Source organism: Bactrocera tryoni, chromosome 2, assembly GCF_016617805.1.
Source record: "Bactrocera tryoni isolate S06 chromosome 2, CSIRO_BtryS06_freeze2, whole genome shotgun sequence".
Classification (NCBI taxonomy): Eukaryota; Metazoa; Arthropoda; class Insecta; order Diptera; family Tephritidae; genus Bactrocera; species Bactrocera tryoni.
In genome coordinates this window covers 82,868,156-82,883,020 of record NC_052500.1, presented here as the reverse complement: position 1 = coordinate 82,883,020, position 14,865 = coordinate 82,868,156, and the positions used below count along the sequence as shown (strand labels likewise).

Here is a 14,865-nt window from a genome sequence, read left to right as displayed (position 1 = left end):
TTTAATTGAATTTGCTTCAGTTTGAAATTCATCTCTAATATAGTGCAGATTATATGAATTAACTGAAGCACTAAACGCTTCCGTAACAAACGTACACCAGCAATACTCTTTTGTAGACCCTTCCTAGCTTTTTGACGGTGCTGGGACAGATTTGTCCAGCTGTAGTGCGTTAGAGAATCACATTTCCCAATCCGAAGTCAAAATGACGTTACAAGAGTTATTGAATTACAAATACCTGACAAAAGAACAACTGAATGGCTTTGACAACTACAAAGTAAGTGCCTAACATAACAAATGTTGTTGAAATATAAATAATAATTAAATAAATAATTACAGTACAGCGCGCGTGATACCTCACCCCTGAGCGTATATGTAATGCATCCATTCTGGAATTGGACTGTCAAAGTAAGTTGAAATAGCAATAGAAAACCTGTTCAGCACCTTATAAAGAAACCAGCTTAATTGAATTCTGTTATCGCTCAATTTGCGCAAAAGTTTGAAATTTTTTAAATATTTGACTTAAACAAAACCCAGCCTTCGCCGGTTAAAAAAAAAAAATCAATTTATCAAAAACAAAAAAATTATGGCAGAGGGCAGTAATTAACTGGCGTTAGGAAAATCAATAATCATAAACAAACCGCTTGGCGGACAAAAGCCGTATGTACACAGCTCAATGTCATGTGATTAGAAATTATAATTATGGTGGAAAATGTGTACTACAACAATACGTTTAAATAAAGAAAGAAAAGTAAATTGTGCAGCTGTAGCTTTAAGTGTATAGAATGCTATTAATTCTTTAGGAACAAACAAAATGTTTTTCTAAGTAGATATGTAAATACTACTTCTACTATATTCTTAATATATAATATTATGCTAATACTATATTTGTGTTGTAATTTGTAAGGACTTGTAATTATTAATGCAATAATAAACGGTTGTTATCTTCTTACTATCATTTGCAGTTCTTTCCCCGTTGGCTGGCACCAAACGTTATGACCTTTCTTGGCTTCCTTTGTACAGTAGTAAATCTGTTACTTCTATCCTATTATGATTGGAATTTCTACGCCAGTTCTGGCTTACCGAATACTACTCCCATACCATCTTGGGTGTGGTTATGCTGTGCTGTAAATATATTCTTGGCCTACACATTAGATGGCATTGATGGGAAACAAGCACGCCGCATTGGTTTATCTGGTCCGCTGGGTGAACTCTTCGATCACGGTCTCGACTCGTATACTGCAGTGCTGATACCCACATGTCTGTATAGCATTTTTGGCCGCAGTCTCGAGTACTCTGTGGCGCCTGTACGCATGTACTACGTATGCTGGATGGTGTTCTTCAATTTTTATGTTTCTCACTGGGAAAAGTATAATACAGGTGTTCTGTATTTACCGTGGGGTTACGATTTGAGCATGTGGGGTTCAACAGCTATGTACCTGTTGACGTGGTGGTTCGGCTATCAATTTTGGCAACACACACTACCCATGGGTATCACGCTCGGACATATGATGGAGTTCGTTTTGCACATCAGCGCTATGGCCAATACACCGATGGTGATAATTAATGTGTACAAGTAAGCCAAATGTCGCATATATATTTTGTTTGTATGTTCGTTAATGACACTTTATTCATTTTATAGCTCATACGTACAGCGTACGGGCAAAATGCGTTGCTTCAGTGAAGCAATGCGTCCATTATGGCCACTTTTGGTATTCCTTGTTATAATGATGCTGTGGCCTTTCATCTCACCGAATGATATCATGGAGAAAGATCCACGTATTATGTTTTTGCTGAGTGGGACAATATTCTCGAATATCAGTGTAAGTATGGGAGCAAAATAGTGACGAAGTGTTAGAAATGTTAGCTGTGACGGTGACGCAAAGCTGTCCCATGTGAAGCGATTTGCTTAGACCCAAATGATTTATATAAATTTCCCAATGATTCATATTTAATTAATTGCGTATGCGCTAACTTATGATTCGTACAGTTGAAACGATTACTATTGATTTTAAGAGCCTCAAAATATGTATATGTTTTGCATTGCAGTAATACCTTTATCTTATCACTCAGTGATAGCAAACGCAAATGTGCTCACAAATGCCTTCACTTTAAATAGTTGGTTCTTTTTGTTCATGGAAAGTATTTCAAGTGAGCGGAGTAATCGCACACAATACCCTTTCCTGATATCATTCAATATTTTAAATTGTTTCACCCAGTTAATGCGAAGTCAAAAATCTAATCTCAAAATATTCGACCTAAATGACACAACGAAATAAGACGTGTTCAATTCCTTGTTTAAACAGTTTTCTGTGTTGCATTCAGGTAGTGTAGGTAGACATTTGAATTGCAAATAGTTTAAGTTTTATATTAATTTCACGTTTTGTGTTAGATCTGAAATTGCTGATATGTTATCTGCTGCGCGTTGCGACGCTTCACTATTTGTTGAGTCTATTTGAAATGACTGCTTGTCATATTATCATTATACACTAATACAACTATGTTCATAAAGTAAACAATTCAAATCAAAACAAAAAAACGTTAATCTTGGCTGCAACGAAGCTATAATACCCTTCTCAATATTCTAATTAGACGATAATTCGAGAAAAATTTTGTGAGGATGCCTTCTTAAATAAAAAGTCTATACAAAGAAATACGTTTGATCGGATAGTTTCCATATCAGCTATATGCTGTAATTGCCCGATCTGAACAATTTGTTCGGAGATTATAGCGCTACCAAAAGATTTTCACACAAAGACTGGATTTTGATCAATCAGTTTGTATGACAGCTATATGCTATAGTAATCCGATATCGGCGGTTCTGACAAATGAGCTTTCGGAGGAACGGGCGTGTGAAAAATTTACAGACATACGGACATGACTAGATCGATTCAGCGCTTTACGCCGATATATATTTAATAACGCATCCGACATTTCAGACTGGGTTACAAATACCATGGCAACCTACATAATGTAACATCACTTTTAATAAATTTATAGGTGAAGGAAAAACGTTATATTAAAACCCGTTCATATTGAAAAAAAATTTGAGTATTGGCTATAAATAGTTACATTTTGGTTATAAAATGGATATAATTCGGTTATCATACACTTATAAAATCGTTACATTTTAGTTATAAAATGGATATATTTTGGTTATCATACACCCATAAAATGGTTACATTTTGCTCACAAAATGGTTACATTTTGGTTATCATACTCGTATTGAAACAAAATTTGAGTTCGGGTTATAAAATGTTATATACTGGTTATTAAATCTGACCGCGATTTTCGATTTTTTTGATGATGCGTTGTTTTGCATTTTAGTTGACGATATATAACCTGTTCAGGGTATACATATATATTTACAATAACATTGATCATAAAAACTGCAGTGCGTTAATTATGGCTTATCTGGTTAACTAGATGACTAAACGAATGATGTGATTTTTTGTTGTAATAGCATTGAAAAATGTATATAATAACACTTATTGCGCATACAGGTGCGATAATAATATTTTTTTTTGCAACTTTTCAAATCAAACTGATAAGTTCACCATTTGGGCACTTCAAAAAATCGCTCTTACGTATGTAGGTCATTAGCTAAGATAAGATAATACACATATACATATTTATATTTGCAAAATTTCATTAAGCTAATAACATTTCTCTCTTCTCCCCCTAAGTGCCGTCTGATTGTGGCGCAAATGTCCAATACGCGTTGTGATGTGTTTCATTATATGATGCCAATATTCTTGGTCTTCGTGGGCATTGGCTTATGGATACCGCTACTCGAGCGTCTAATGCTCTATGTTCTATTCGTCGTCACCACACTAACACACTGGCATTACGGCACAAATGTGGTGAACGAAATGTGCGAGCATTTCAATCGCATTTGCTTCAGCGTGAATAAGCGGGAACCAGCCGTTCGAAATGCCCAAGACGTACGTCTGCGTGACATGGAGAAAACCGACTAAACAATGCAACCAAACCAAAAAAAAGACAAGTGTGCTTATGCAAATGCAAAAATAAATCATTTGCAGTTAGGCAAAAACAAAAGTAACAGGAGGCTCGATATAAACGTTTACCCTTTACTTAATAATTTACCGGTAAGAAAGTGTTTTCGAAGCAAGTTTAGCTTTATTGATTGGTCTCGGTAAAGTGCAGGTATGTACATATGTACATTGAAATATATTAATATATATTTTTGCTACATAGCGGTCTCTCATATTTTTGTGCATTTACAAACCGTGCAATGAATTCGTGCTCTCTAAATCGTGATCTTGAAAAAATTGTCACTAAATAATAGGTTTTTGAATACGGCAATGCCATTTAGTGTCAATAAAATAAAGACAGTATAGAAGTAGAAGATTAGTTGGCAGCTCTGTTCATTTAATTTCATACTAAATTCTAAAAAGCTTGAAGTGAAGTGATTATTTATTATGCAACTGTAATAAAAAGCGTATAATTAATAATTGTAAACAGCCATATAATTTAAACTATTTATTCTAATTCATTATTTCTCGGCATTTTTACTAAATTTAAAAATGTATTTATTAGCCATTGCGCTTTGTTTTGTTTATTTACAATAACTATGCATTTTCTAATTGTTTTCGGCAATATTTTTCGCTCACTTAGCACCACACATCACTTGCCATTAATTTCTTCGTTAATTCTTCGCCTCATTTCACATCACCTTAAGTTAATTATAAGTTTATAGTATTTATTTTGTGTATTATTTTATTGCCAACAAAATAATTTATTTAAATGAAGTTATCAAATGTTTACCAATAACCGCTTAGACCTCTTAATATTTTTATTTGTATAAATATTAATTTAACGCAAATTTCATAAATTTTATTTTTATAAAACTAAAAGAAATATACATACATACATACATACATATATACTTATGTACTATATAGAAAAGTGAAATGTGAATATGTCATTTTGTGTTCGTGAAACTTTTGAACTCGAGCTTTATGATGCATGTTTAAGTTTAGTTTTTAGTTAGTGAAAATTAGCTACTTCCGAATATTGTGTATGTGTGCATAGACGAAACATACGTATGTCTTCGAAAATACAATATAAATAAATAAACTATATATTTAAGTAAAACTAGTGTTTTAGACTGAATAAAACTGTGCGCAGCTTTAATGGCGTACAACAAGACATTAGAACAACAAGATATTAAAACTAGTTAAATTTTGTTTAAATATTTAGTTCAAAATTCTAATTTTCTAAAATCAGAAAAATAATTTATAGTGCGCTGTGCAAAAGATATTAATTTAACATTTTATTTGTTTAAGTTGCCTTTGTGTATAAAATTAAATATACATAAATACAAATATATTTTTGTGCGAAAAAATTTCTACTTCCAAATAAATTAGTCAGCAAAAATATTTCAAAAAATATTAAAATAATTTAAAAATATTAAAGCAAAAAAAAAAATATTTTCAATATTCAGTTATTTTCAATTTCCTAGAAAGACGTACAACATACGCTCTTTTTATAACTAGAAACTTTGTAACATGCAGTGCAAAACCATAAAATCTTTCCTAAATGCAATATTGTAACTAAATAAATAGCGAAGACAAACCACAGACACAGTGTAATTTGAAAAGACATACCACATAGCTTAATTTCGTTCAGTAACTAGCGTTGAAATGTTAATTATTTATGCAGTATGCACCTATGTATATGTATACTTTTATTTATGTATTGTATATAAATATGTACATGTACAAAAATTAATGAGATTAAAGAAACATACATACATTGCTGATACAAATGCGTAGTTGTTTGTTATTAATTTGTACAAAATTGTTGGCAAGAGGCTAAGAGTGAAGTTCCGAGGCTATCATTTTGAGCCACTATTCAGTGGTCCGTAGGCAGTACCAGCGTTTACCAGCTCTACAAAAATGGTATTTGTAATTATCATTAAACTTTAAGACCAAAAGGAATAAGAACACAATCGAAAATTTTCTAAAGGATCCCAAGAATTTTGATAAGATACCTTGAACACGCTGACCGCCTTTAATAAAACAAAGAGAAGTTTGGCAAATAAGGCCTTTGGGGGTTAATAAGAACGTAAGTCACTTGCAAATTCGGCGTCAGTTGTTTTTTTCCAGTCACTACTCGACGCATCCAACAAATCCTGGGTGCTGATAGCGCCATTCGATATCAAAAAAGAAGCGCCTCAGAAAAATACATAGAGCTTCTGTATAACGTGTTAGTGAAGTTGGTGACTAATTTTGGGGTGTAATGTGGACATTCGAACATGATAGAGCTACGTCTACTGAGGAATTTTGGGAGAGTTAAAATATCGGTGGAATGATATGGTAAGCAGTAAGTCGGGCCCTAAATCCCAACATAAATCTATGGAGACATTCTATTCAAGAAAGTATATGCAAATGGTCTTCAATAGTAAAGATTATTGGAGTAGGAATGAGCAATCCAAAGGGAATGGAAAATTTAGTTTGATTGTTATTATAAAATTTTGTTTGGTCGATGACCTTTCGTATATCTAAAGTAATAAATAACAAGGGCGTTCATAAATAATACTGAAAACCTTAAAAATGAAGTAGTTTTAAATTTCTAATCATAAATGCCTCTTTGAAAATAAAAAATATATTTAAAATAATAAATAAATTTTTTTTTATTCTTGTTCTCAATAACTTTTTTTACTTAGACTTTTAAGAATATTCAATTAAATAAGTTGAGACACTATCAACTTTCGATTTTTATCAGATAATTTAAATTAAAGTATATAATAACTTTCACTTCAACATTTGAAAAAATAATTTGAGCCGAAAAAATTTCAATTCCACGAAATCGTAATTAAAAGTTTTAATAAAGTAATTAAAATAAAAGACCAGCGTAAGAAATCCAAAAAAAGAAGGAAAGTTAAACCAGTATTGCGTTATTGTCGCATAATTTCAAATTATCATCAGATAAGCTCGTTGTAAGCGCAGTTCAATTACCTTTCCCCTAATTTTTTGACAAATTCAATAGCAGCACTTGCGTAAAGAAAAATAATACGCGCGAATTACATACATAAATATATATATGGATGTGTGTGTGTAACTGTATTTATGGCAGGTGTGCGCAAAAAACAAAAGACTTAAACAACAAACTCGACAGCATTTCAATCACGTTTCGCATGCTCATCACGTACCAAATGAGTTTAGCAGACGAAATGACGCGCAGATTCAAAATATTTTATTCTCGCTGGCATTTTACTATTATTTACATTATTCTACGTTGTAAAATTATCTAGAGTTTCATGTGAAAAAATTGACATTGACGCGTGAGTCAAGTGCAAGGGACTTTACCGGAGCAGCTGAGCTTTGTAAGGTACGGTGTGGAGGCCCTGCAACGGTTCAATTGGAATGTTAGCAGTTTTTTTAGTAAAAAGTAACAAAAAATAGTAAAAAATATGAGTGAGAGTTTCTTGTTTAAATAAAATTATTATTTTTTTATTAATTTACTAAAACTACAGAAAATGATAAATAATAATAAATAAAATAAAATAATTATAAGAAAAACAACAAAAAATGTGAGCCCCTTCCCTGGGGAATATCTTATAGCATAAAAGGGTATAAAAAGTTATTTATCTTGATTTTGATCGATCAGTTTGTATGTCAGCTATATGCTATAGTGGTCCGATCTGGACAATTTCTTTAGGTATTGCAGAGTTGTCATGGAAAATAATCCATGTCGAATTTCGTAAATATATCTTGTCAGCTAAAAAAGTTTTTCATACAAGAGCTTGATTTAGATCAGAGAGTTTGTATGACAGCTATGTGCTACAGTGGTCCGATAACGGCGGTTCCGACAAATGCGCCGTTTCTTGGAGAGAAAGAGACGTGCGCAAAATCTCGGACATATGTATATCTCAAAAGCTGAGTGACTTGTTTGAGTATATACAGGCAAACGGACGTGGCTAAATCGACTAAGCTCGTCACGTCGATCATTCATATATACTTTATAGGTTCTCCGAATTCCTTTCCTAGCAAACTTAATACATCTTGTCCAAGGTATAAAAAAAAAAAACAGAAAATATAGTATGTGGACATAACCAGCACACATATTCAGTATTTGCAAATCTTAGTCTTCTCGCAAACTGTGTTTATTTAACAAACACGCATTTGTCTACACCTCAACCTTCAACTTCAAACAAACCGTTAATTAGTCAATGGTAAAAAACAAACATTAAAATGGGTCAACAGTGCTATGAATTATTCCATTGTGACACATTTTCGAGGAGCGTCTGCTCAAACGCCAACAAGACTTTCATAGTGCTCGTAAAAAGTATTCAGCTTAGTAAATATTTATTTGGATGGCAACAACAACAAGGCAGAACCACTGCAAACGCGACCTTCCGCACCAAAGCTTTTGTTTTTCCGCTTTATTAGAAGCGATATAACGATCTTAATGGATAAGATTAGGTTAGGTCATACTGGACGGCCACACATAGACCTTCTGGTTCTTAGTAATGCCAGCTAGAGGTTCTCAATTTGAGTTGAAGTATTCGTCATGCAAGAAGTCAACACTTTTTTCGATTTTAAGAGCGATTTGATATATAATATTGATACTTCATCTAGTCCTATGAATGGCAAAGCTCATAGTTATTCAAGATGAGATCAAGATAATGGCGGTCAGAGGCGTATGAGGTGTTCCAGCATCTCCCTCATACTAATTTATCTGTTTTTTATGGGGATACTACTAACCAATCCGTGAAGTCTATGGAATATTTTTTTCAAAAAGTTTTTATTTGCCCAGTACCTACATATATTTAATATAATTGGAATACATATTTACTTTGAGCGAAGTCGATCCATAGAAGATGCCAGCGCCTCCTAGGATATTTTGAGCACTCTTCATATAAAAGGTGAGCTCGGTTAAGCAATAAGAAAAGTAATAAGAAACTTTTGGAATTTACTATAAGTTACTTTTTTATAGTCTTTCAGAAATAAATATGCACCTAAGATAAAATTTGACCCGGACTGGTCCACTTACCAACGCACGTAAACCGAATTCTTTGATAGATTTATGTCTATAAGTATGTGGTTGTCAGCTGTGTGTTTACGACGCGAGAGGTTGGTGAGCCCAGTCCGGGTCAAATTTGATCTTGATGTATATCCATCAAAAAAACTAAACTTTCAATATGTTTGATGAGAATTCATTTAGAAACTGTAAATAAAATGAAATAGCGTTATACATATGTATATGTATATTTTTCAAATTACAAGTAATACTATATGTATACCGTTATTATAATCATAAAGCCAATTAGCTGCAATAAAGATAGAAAAAATCTCTTTAAAAGAAACTCATATTAAAGTGTTTATAGAACGACGGCAGCTATGTAATTGAAAAAGTAAAGACAAACAGTAAATAGTGTAAAATAGGTGAGGCTAAAAGCAAGGCAAACGCGATTGCATTTCTTCTGATGTTGGAAAGAAAAGTTGCCACACTACCCGCCACTGTTGAAAGAGTCGATAGAGAAGAAAGCAGATGAGTTGAGGCAAGTCTTTTATGTCAGAGCCAAAACAACAAAACAACGAAAAAAGCAACTGAAAATTCTCAAAGCAAGCAATTGAGCGCATTGCTCATGGTCCGGGGCATGGAGATGAGCAGTCCACAGTGGCAACAGACGCGCGAAGTATTAAGTGAACGCTCGCACGCAGTACAGAACAGTTGCGTTTGGAACGCGTGAGAGTTAAGAACGTACGTCAGTCGCGCTTCTGCTCGTGCATTAAAAATTTAACAATAAACTTCGGAAGTCGACGAAAAGCTTGCACTTGAATTAAAGTACAAATAAAGAAACTAAACGCTTGGTACGAAAATATTGGAAGAAGTTATGCGGAGCGCGCTTTTAATTTTCGTGGCTGTTGTCAGCTCGGCAGCGGGTCACAGGTATGGGAATTTACCAACCTCCGCAAGTTATGCCTTGCCCGCAAGTGTAACAAGTGCTGCTGCTGCATCGCGTGCTAGTAGTGTAGCCACAACAACAGCAACTAGCCTCAGCTCCACAAAAGAAACGCCAACACCAACCGCCACCATTGAGTCAGCCGACGGAGCGGAGAGTGCAGCCGCAGGCGAAAGCGGTGCCGTTACCACCACACAAGCCACGCCAACCACAGTTACTATTCCCGCTGTGCTGGCTGTTTCTAGTACGGCAAAAAATGAGGAAGCTGTCAGTGAAACTCTAACCGAGTTGCCCATTGCCTCGCCGCCGACATCACTTTTGCCACCCGACAGCGATGTGGACTCACCGCAACGTCGTGTAGTAACCTATGATCAGCGTCAGGACGGCCAGTATAATATACGTGCCGATTTGGAGAATTTCATGATCGTACTGATACCACCATCACCCTCTGAGGGCTTGGATATACTAGATTTGTTATCTTCAGTGCGTCGTAGTTCTTTGCGTTCGAAATCGAAGCGCAAACATTTCGCAAATAGCGCAGGCAGCACCAAATATCGTCACCCTTTGAAATCATCAGCAACCTTTCCTTCAAGTTTGCAATATGTGGGCCGTCAGCAAGCACCACACTCATTAGAAGGATCGCGTGGTTACCTCACCGCACCGCAATTTGCGCAATCTCCTTTTGATGCCTTCCTCGGTGCGCATGGTCCCCCGGCATCAGTATTTTCTACTTTGGGTGCATCTTCCAATCGTCTCTCAGATTTCATTGAGGGTCGCACCACGTCTCGTTTTGATATCGCCGCCAATGAAGAGAATGCCGCAGCAGACTTGCAGCCTGATCGCCCGGTGGATGTATTACCGCCACCATATCCACTTGCCTACCAGCACCTCATCAAACCCTATCATCTGGAGGCAGAGCCGACGGTCATTCAAGCTTTACCACCGCCAGAGTTGAACAGCGCACCGGCGCGTATTTCTGGTAACTATCTGGATAGCTATAATCAGTTGCTGGCACCTGGTCTCACAGCTAGCAATAACGCTGCTGCTGGCGACATCGCTACGATTTCCACCACCACAACAACCGCAGCGGCCAAACCCACAGAAAACGGTGCTGGTTATTATCGCCTTTCGCGTGCCATACGCGGCGACAGTTTCCTGGACTCGAATCGTGTGAGCTCACCGAATAGTATACATCAAAACAGCGCTGATCTGCAGCCACTTTATCGCGCAGATCACTCACTGGGCGCTACTTATCTGTATCCGCCGATCGATACGCCACGTCTCTACTTCCATCCAGAGCCAAATGGAAAAAGCTTTGAGGCGCCTCACGATGCCGTTGATCGCTCACAGATTTTGGACGATGTAGAGGATAATGCACGTGTGGGAGAGCTGTATGTGCCGCCGCGTGAGCTGAAAGACGACATTGAGTGGGAGCAGTTCTTCGACACGATGGTCAAGGAGGCAAACGATTCACTGTGCATGCCTGGACAGCGACGCGACAGCTACGGCATTTGTCGTCAAGTGGATGGCTACTGAGTATGAAGACTGCACTGAACTGCTTACTATTTTTATAAGTAACAAAATAATAGAATTAGTGAAATTGGACGCAAGTTGAATTGAAGGCATCTTTTAAGTATCATAGTTGAAGAAAACTATTCGAACGTTTTACAATAAGTTTTAAGTGAGGAATTGCTATACACTCTAGCATAAACAGACACTTAACTATAACGATTATATAAACGATTGAAACAATTTATATTTATGCCTTTAGTGCAAAGTATTAATAAAGATATTGATTTAACAGAAGCATTATCTTGAATTGAGGGAGAGTGGAAACTGGAAGTGTATTTGGAGAGCAAAACTAAAATCGAAGTAATTTTTAACTTCATGGATGTTTTTTGGTATTGATCGATTTTGAGAAAATTCCATTTTACAGGCGACAGGAATCGACTTTAGGTTTTATATCTTCACTTTAGCTAAAAATTATGATTATAATTATAGAACTTATGATTTATAATATTCTTCGGAGGTTCGTAATAATCCACATATTTTATTGTCATATTACAATTTCTTAGGTAGATATAAATATTTCTGGCAAAATCGGTTGGAGTTCAAAAAATATTTATATGTACCGTCCAGAAAATTAAAAATAATCTTTAAGAGTTTAGAAATATGCACCGATCCACTGATTAGCGACATATTTTAGAATTTGTGTTCTTGAAATCCTCTTCATCGTTATACTCGTATGATAAAGTAACAGGCCAATTGAAAAGTCCCCGGCTATACACATAGTTGGCGCTACTAGAATTAAATCCATATGATTTTTAGTTAGCCCTAACTTTTAAAAGCAGCTTGCATTAGGAAGATTTTTTGATTGGAAAAATACAGCTGAAGCAAAAACTTGGACCATCAAGGATCGGTATGAAAATTTTAGATATGGTAAGAACCGCACCGAAGATAGTTAACGAAGTAGATGCCCAAACGAAGTGCTTACCGACGAAAACATCAAAAAGTCCTTAACATAATATTGGATGACTGTAAAGTGAAGTTGTTCGAGAAAGCAGACACTCTATAGCCATTCACTGAACGTGTTCGTCATATCATTCATAAATGTTTTGGTATGAGAAAGCGGGGTGCCGTTGGAAATCACTTTTGAGCAAAAAAAAAACGACGAGTTGATGATTCGGAACAGTGTTTGGAGATATTCAAGCGTAATAAACCCGAGTTTTTGCATCCATAAGTGACAATGCGTGAAACATGGCTCCATCTTTTCAGTCCGAAGTCAAATCGACAGTCATCCGAGTGAATTGCATACAATGAAACCGCTCCAAAGTGCGCAAAATCGCAACAGTTGACTTGTACGATTATGGAGTCTGTATTTTGAAATGCGAATGACATATCTTTATTAGCGATCTTGAAAAAGGAAGAATCCGCAACTCCAGAACTGGCCCCAACGACTATTTCCTCTTGTCAGATCTCTAAATAATGCTCGCTGGGAAGACATTTTCCTCGATTAAAGAGGTGACCGCCGATGCCTATTTTAAAGCAAATGATAAATCGGACAGTATAATTTCAAAAAAACAAATTTATGCCGGGGATTTTTCAATTGACCTGATAGGACCACCTCTCCCAGTGAAGATACCATCGAAAAAGTAAAAGAAACAGTGCATGAAAATCTTATTGTTAATCTCAGAGAGACAACATCGTAGATTATCATCTCTTATGGATCGGCTAAGCACATTTTGGATATAAGGTCGAGTAGAGGACTCTACATATGGCACATAAAATGTATCATTACTGGTGACAAGACGTGAGTGTAAGAATATGATGTTGAAAATATAGGTTTTTTGATTTTTGTTAGTCCGGGTCAAATTTGATCAGATGGTACACTTCTTGCATGCGACACGTTTTCCGTGCTATAAGTACCATATATAATAAGATTACCACGGCTGTGATATCCATACATTAGCGCAAAAGTAACACCCTATGGCGAGTAGTTGTCTTATCTCCTCTTTTCCAAACCATTTTAGAAAAACCTAAATAGGGCTTTACTAAGAGCCTCCGACCCACTTTTTTGTTTTTTAAGCAGCCAGAGCAGCTTATGCTAAAAAAGTACACTATTGTTGAAAATATTTTCCACATTGAACACAATGCGACCGACCATTTCGTAGTTGTTTTTTTGTTTGTATTTCGTACAACAAAATCTTTCCGTTAATTACATAAATAAATATTTTTATAGCGGTACATGAGACGTATTATAGCCTCAGATGTTTTTTTTTTTACAATTTCAAAGCATAAATTAAATGTCATGAGCAAGAGCATCTTGAAAATTTGTCTACTCATCGATAAGATGCATTTAATCTTTACACTACACTTAGTAGGTGGAAGAAGCAACAACAAATATTTGCTTTTTTACTTATTGACATGCAGTAGCGGTGTTTGTTTAGTAAGTTAAGTGTTGTTGCAATTGAAATTAATTTGAGGTTAACAGATTTGAAAAGCAACTATTTATTTTTCACTTTAATCCGGTGGAATGCCAAGTTTGCTAAGTATATATATGTACATTCATATGTATGTATGTGCATGAGAATATAAGAATTCTAAGCAAATACAAATATTAATAAAACACACAGTTTACACCGCGAATTAGCGCCAAACTAGGCGTGGATCAAGTTAAAAAGAGCACGGATTTACATACATACATATATGCATACATATTTACATACAAATGTACGTGGCTTTATGTACCTGTATGTACCGGTATGCTATGCTTTTATGCCTACTTAACTACGCTAATAATACAAATTCGACTCTTTCACGGAACAAATACAACAGACCTAACTAATATTTACTTTTTGATTTTACTTCCGCAATTGTCCACCACATACTTATTTGTATACATACTTATATAATATATGTTCTCAAACTAAATATTTTTATATTATTCCTTAAAGAATTCTCACAGTTTTCCAGCGCTTAGTTACTTTGTCGCAGGCGCTAATTGCCCACCTTAGTAAAATCGTGCTAACTGTTGATGACAAACCGCGCACATAGCTGTACATATACATATATATATATATATGTGTACTTAGTGTGAAATTAATACTGAGTTTTTATTTGCTTATAATATTTAAATGTTATTTATCTTACATATCTTAAGAAAATTGTTGATAGCATTTATGTTGTCAATGTTTGGTGTTTTCAGCAGACGGGAGGGTTCCCTGTTTCCAAAGATGGTTTTCCTTTTTTGTGCTAGTGCAGTGCAGTCGTTTAGGATGTGGTTAACTGAGTCGTTTGGATGATTGCAAAGTGTGCAGCTAGGTTTTTCCGTTTTGTTCAGCAGATAATTGTGTGTTCTTAAAGTATGACCTAATCTAAGGCGCACAAATATTTTTATGTATAGTCGGATGGGTAGTTTTGCTTATTGTGTTCCT

At 35.4% G+C, this 14,865-nt stretch overlaps 2 protein-coding genes across 2 annotated transcripts; both read left to right on the top strand.

Annotated features, from left to right (window-relative positions):
* The first annotated feature begins 202 nt into the window (after nt 1-202).
* Nucleotides 203-4,263, top strand: LOC120768379 (ethanolaminephosphotransferase 1). Its single transcript, XM_040095045.1, has 5 exons — nt 203-274; nt 337-405; nt 963-1,573; nt 1,640-1,820; nt 3,684-4,263. Exons 1-5 carry the CDS (start codon nt 203-205, stop codon nt 3,972-3,974), a joined length of 1,224 nt encoding a protein of 407 aa, XP_039950979.1. The 3' UTR covers nt 3,975-4,263.
* A 5,457-nt stretch (nt 4,264-9,720) lies between these two features.
* LOC120769394 (mucin-5AC) lies at nt 9,721-11,731 on the top strand. Its single transcript, XM_040096365.1, has one exon. The coding sequence runs from the start codon at nt 9,863-9,865 to the stop codon at nt 11,465-11,467; it is 1,605 nt and encodes a 534-aa protein (XP_039952299.1). The 5' UTR covers nt 9,721-9,862; the 3' UTR covers nt 11,468-11,731.
* Nucleotides 11,732-14,865: the final 3,134 nt, after the last annotated feature.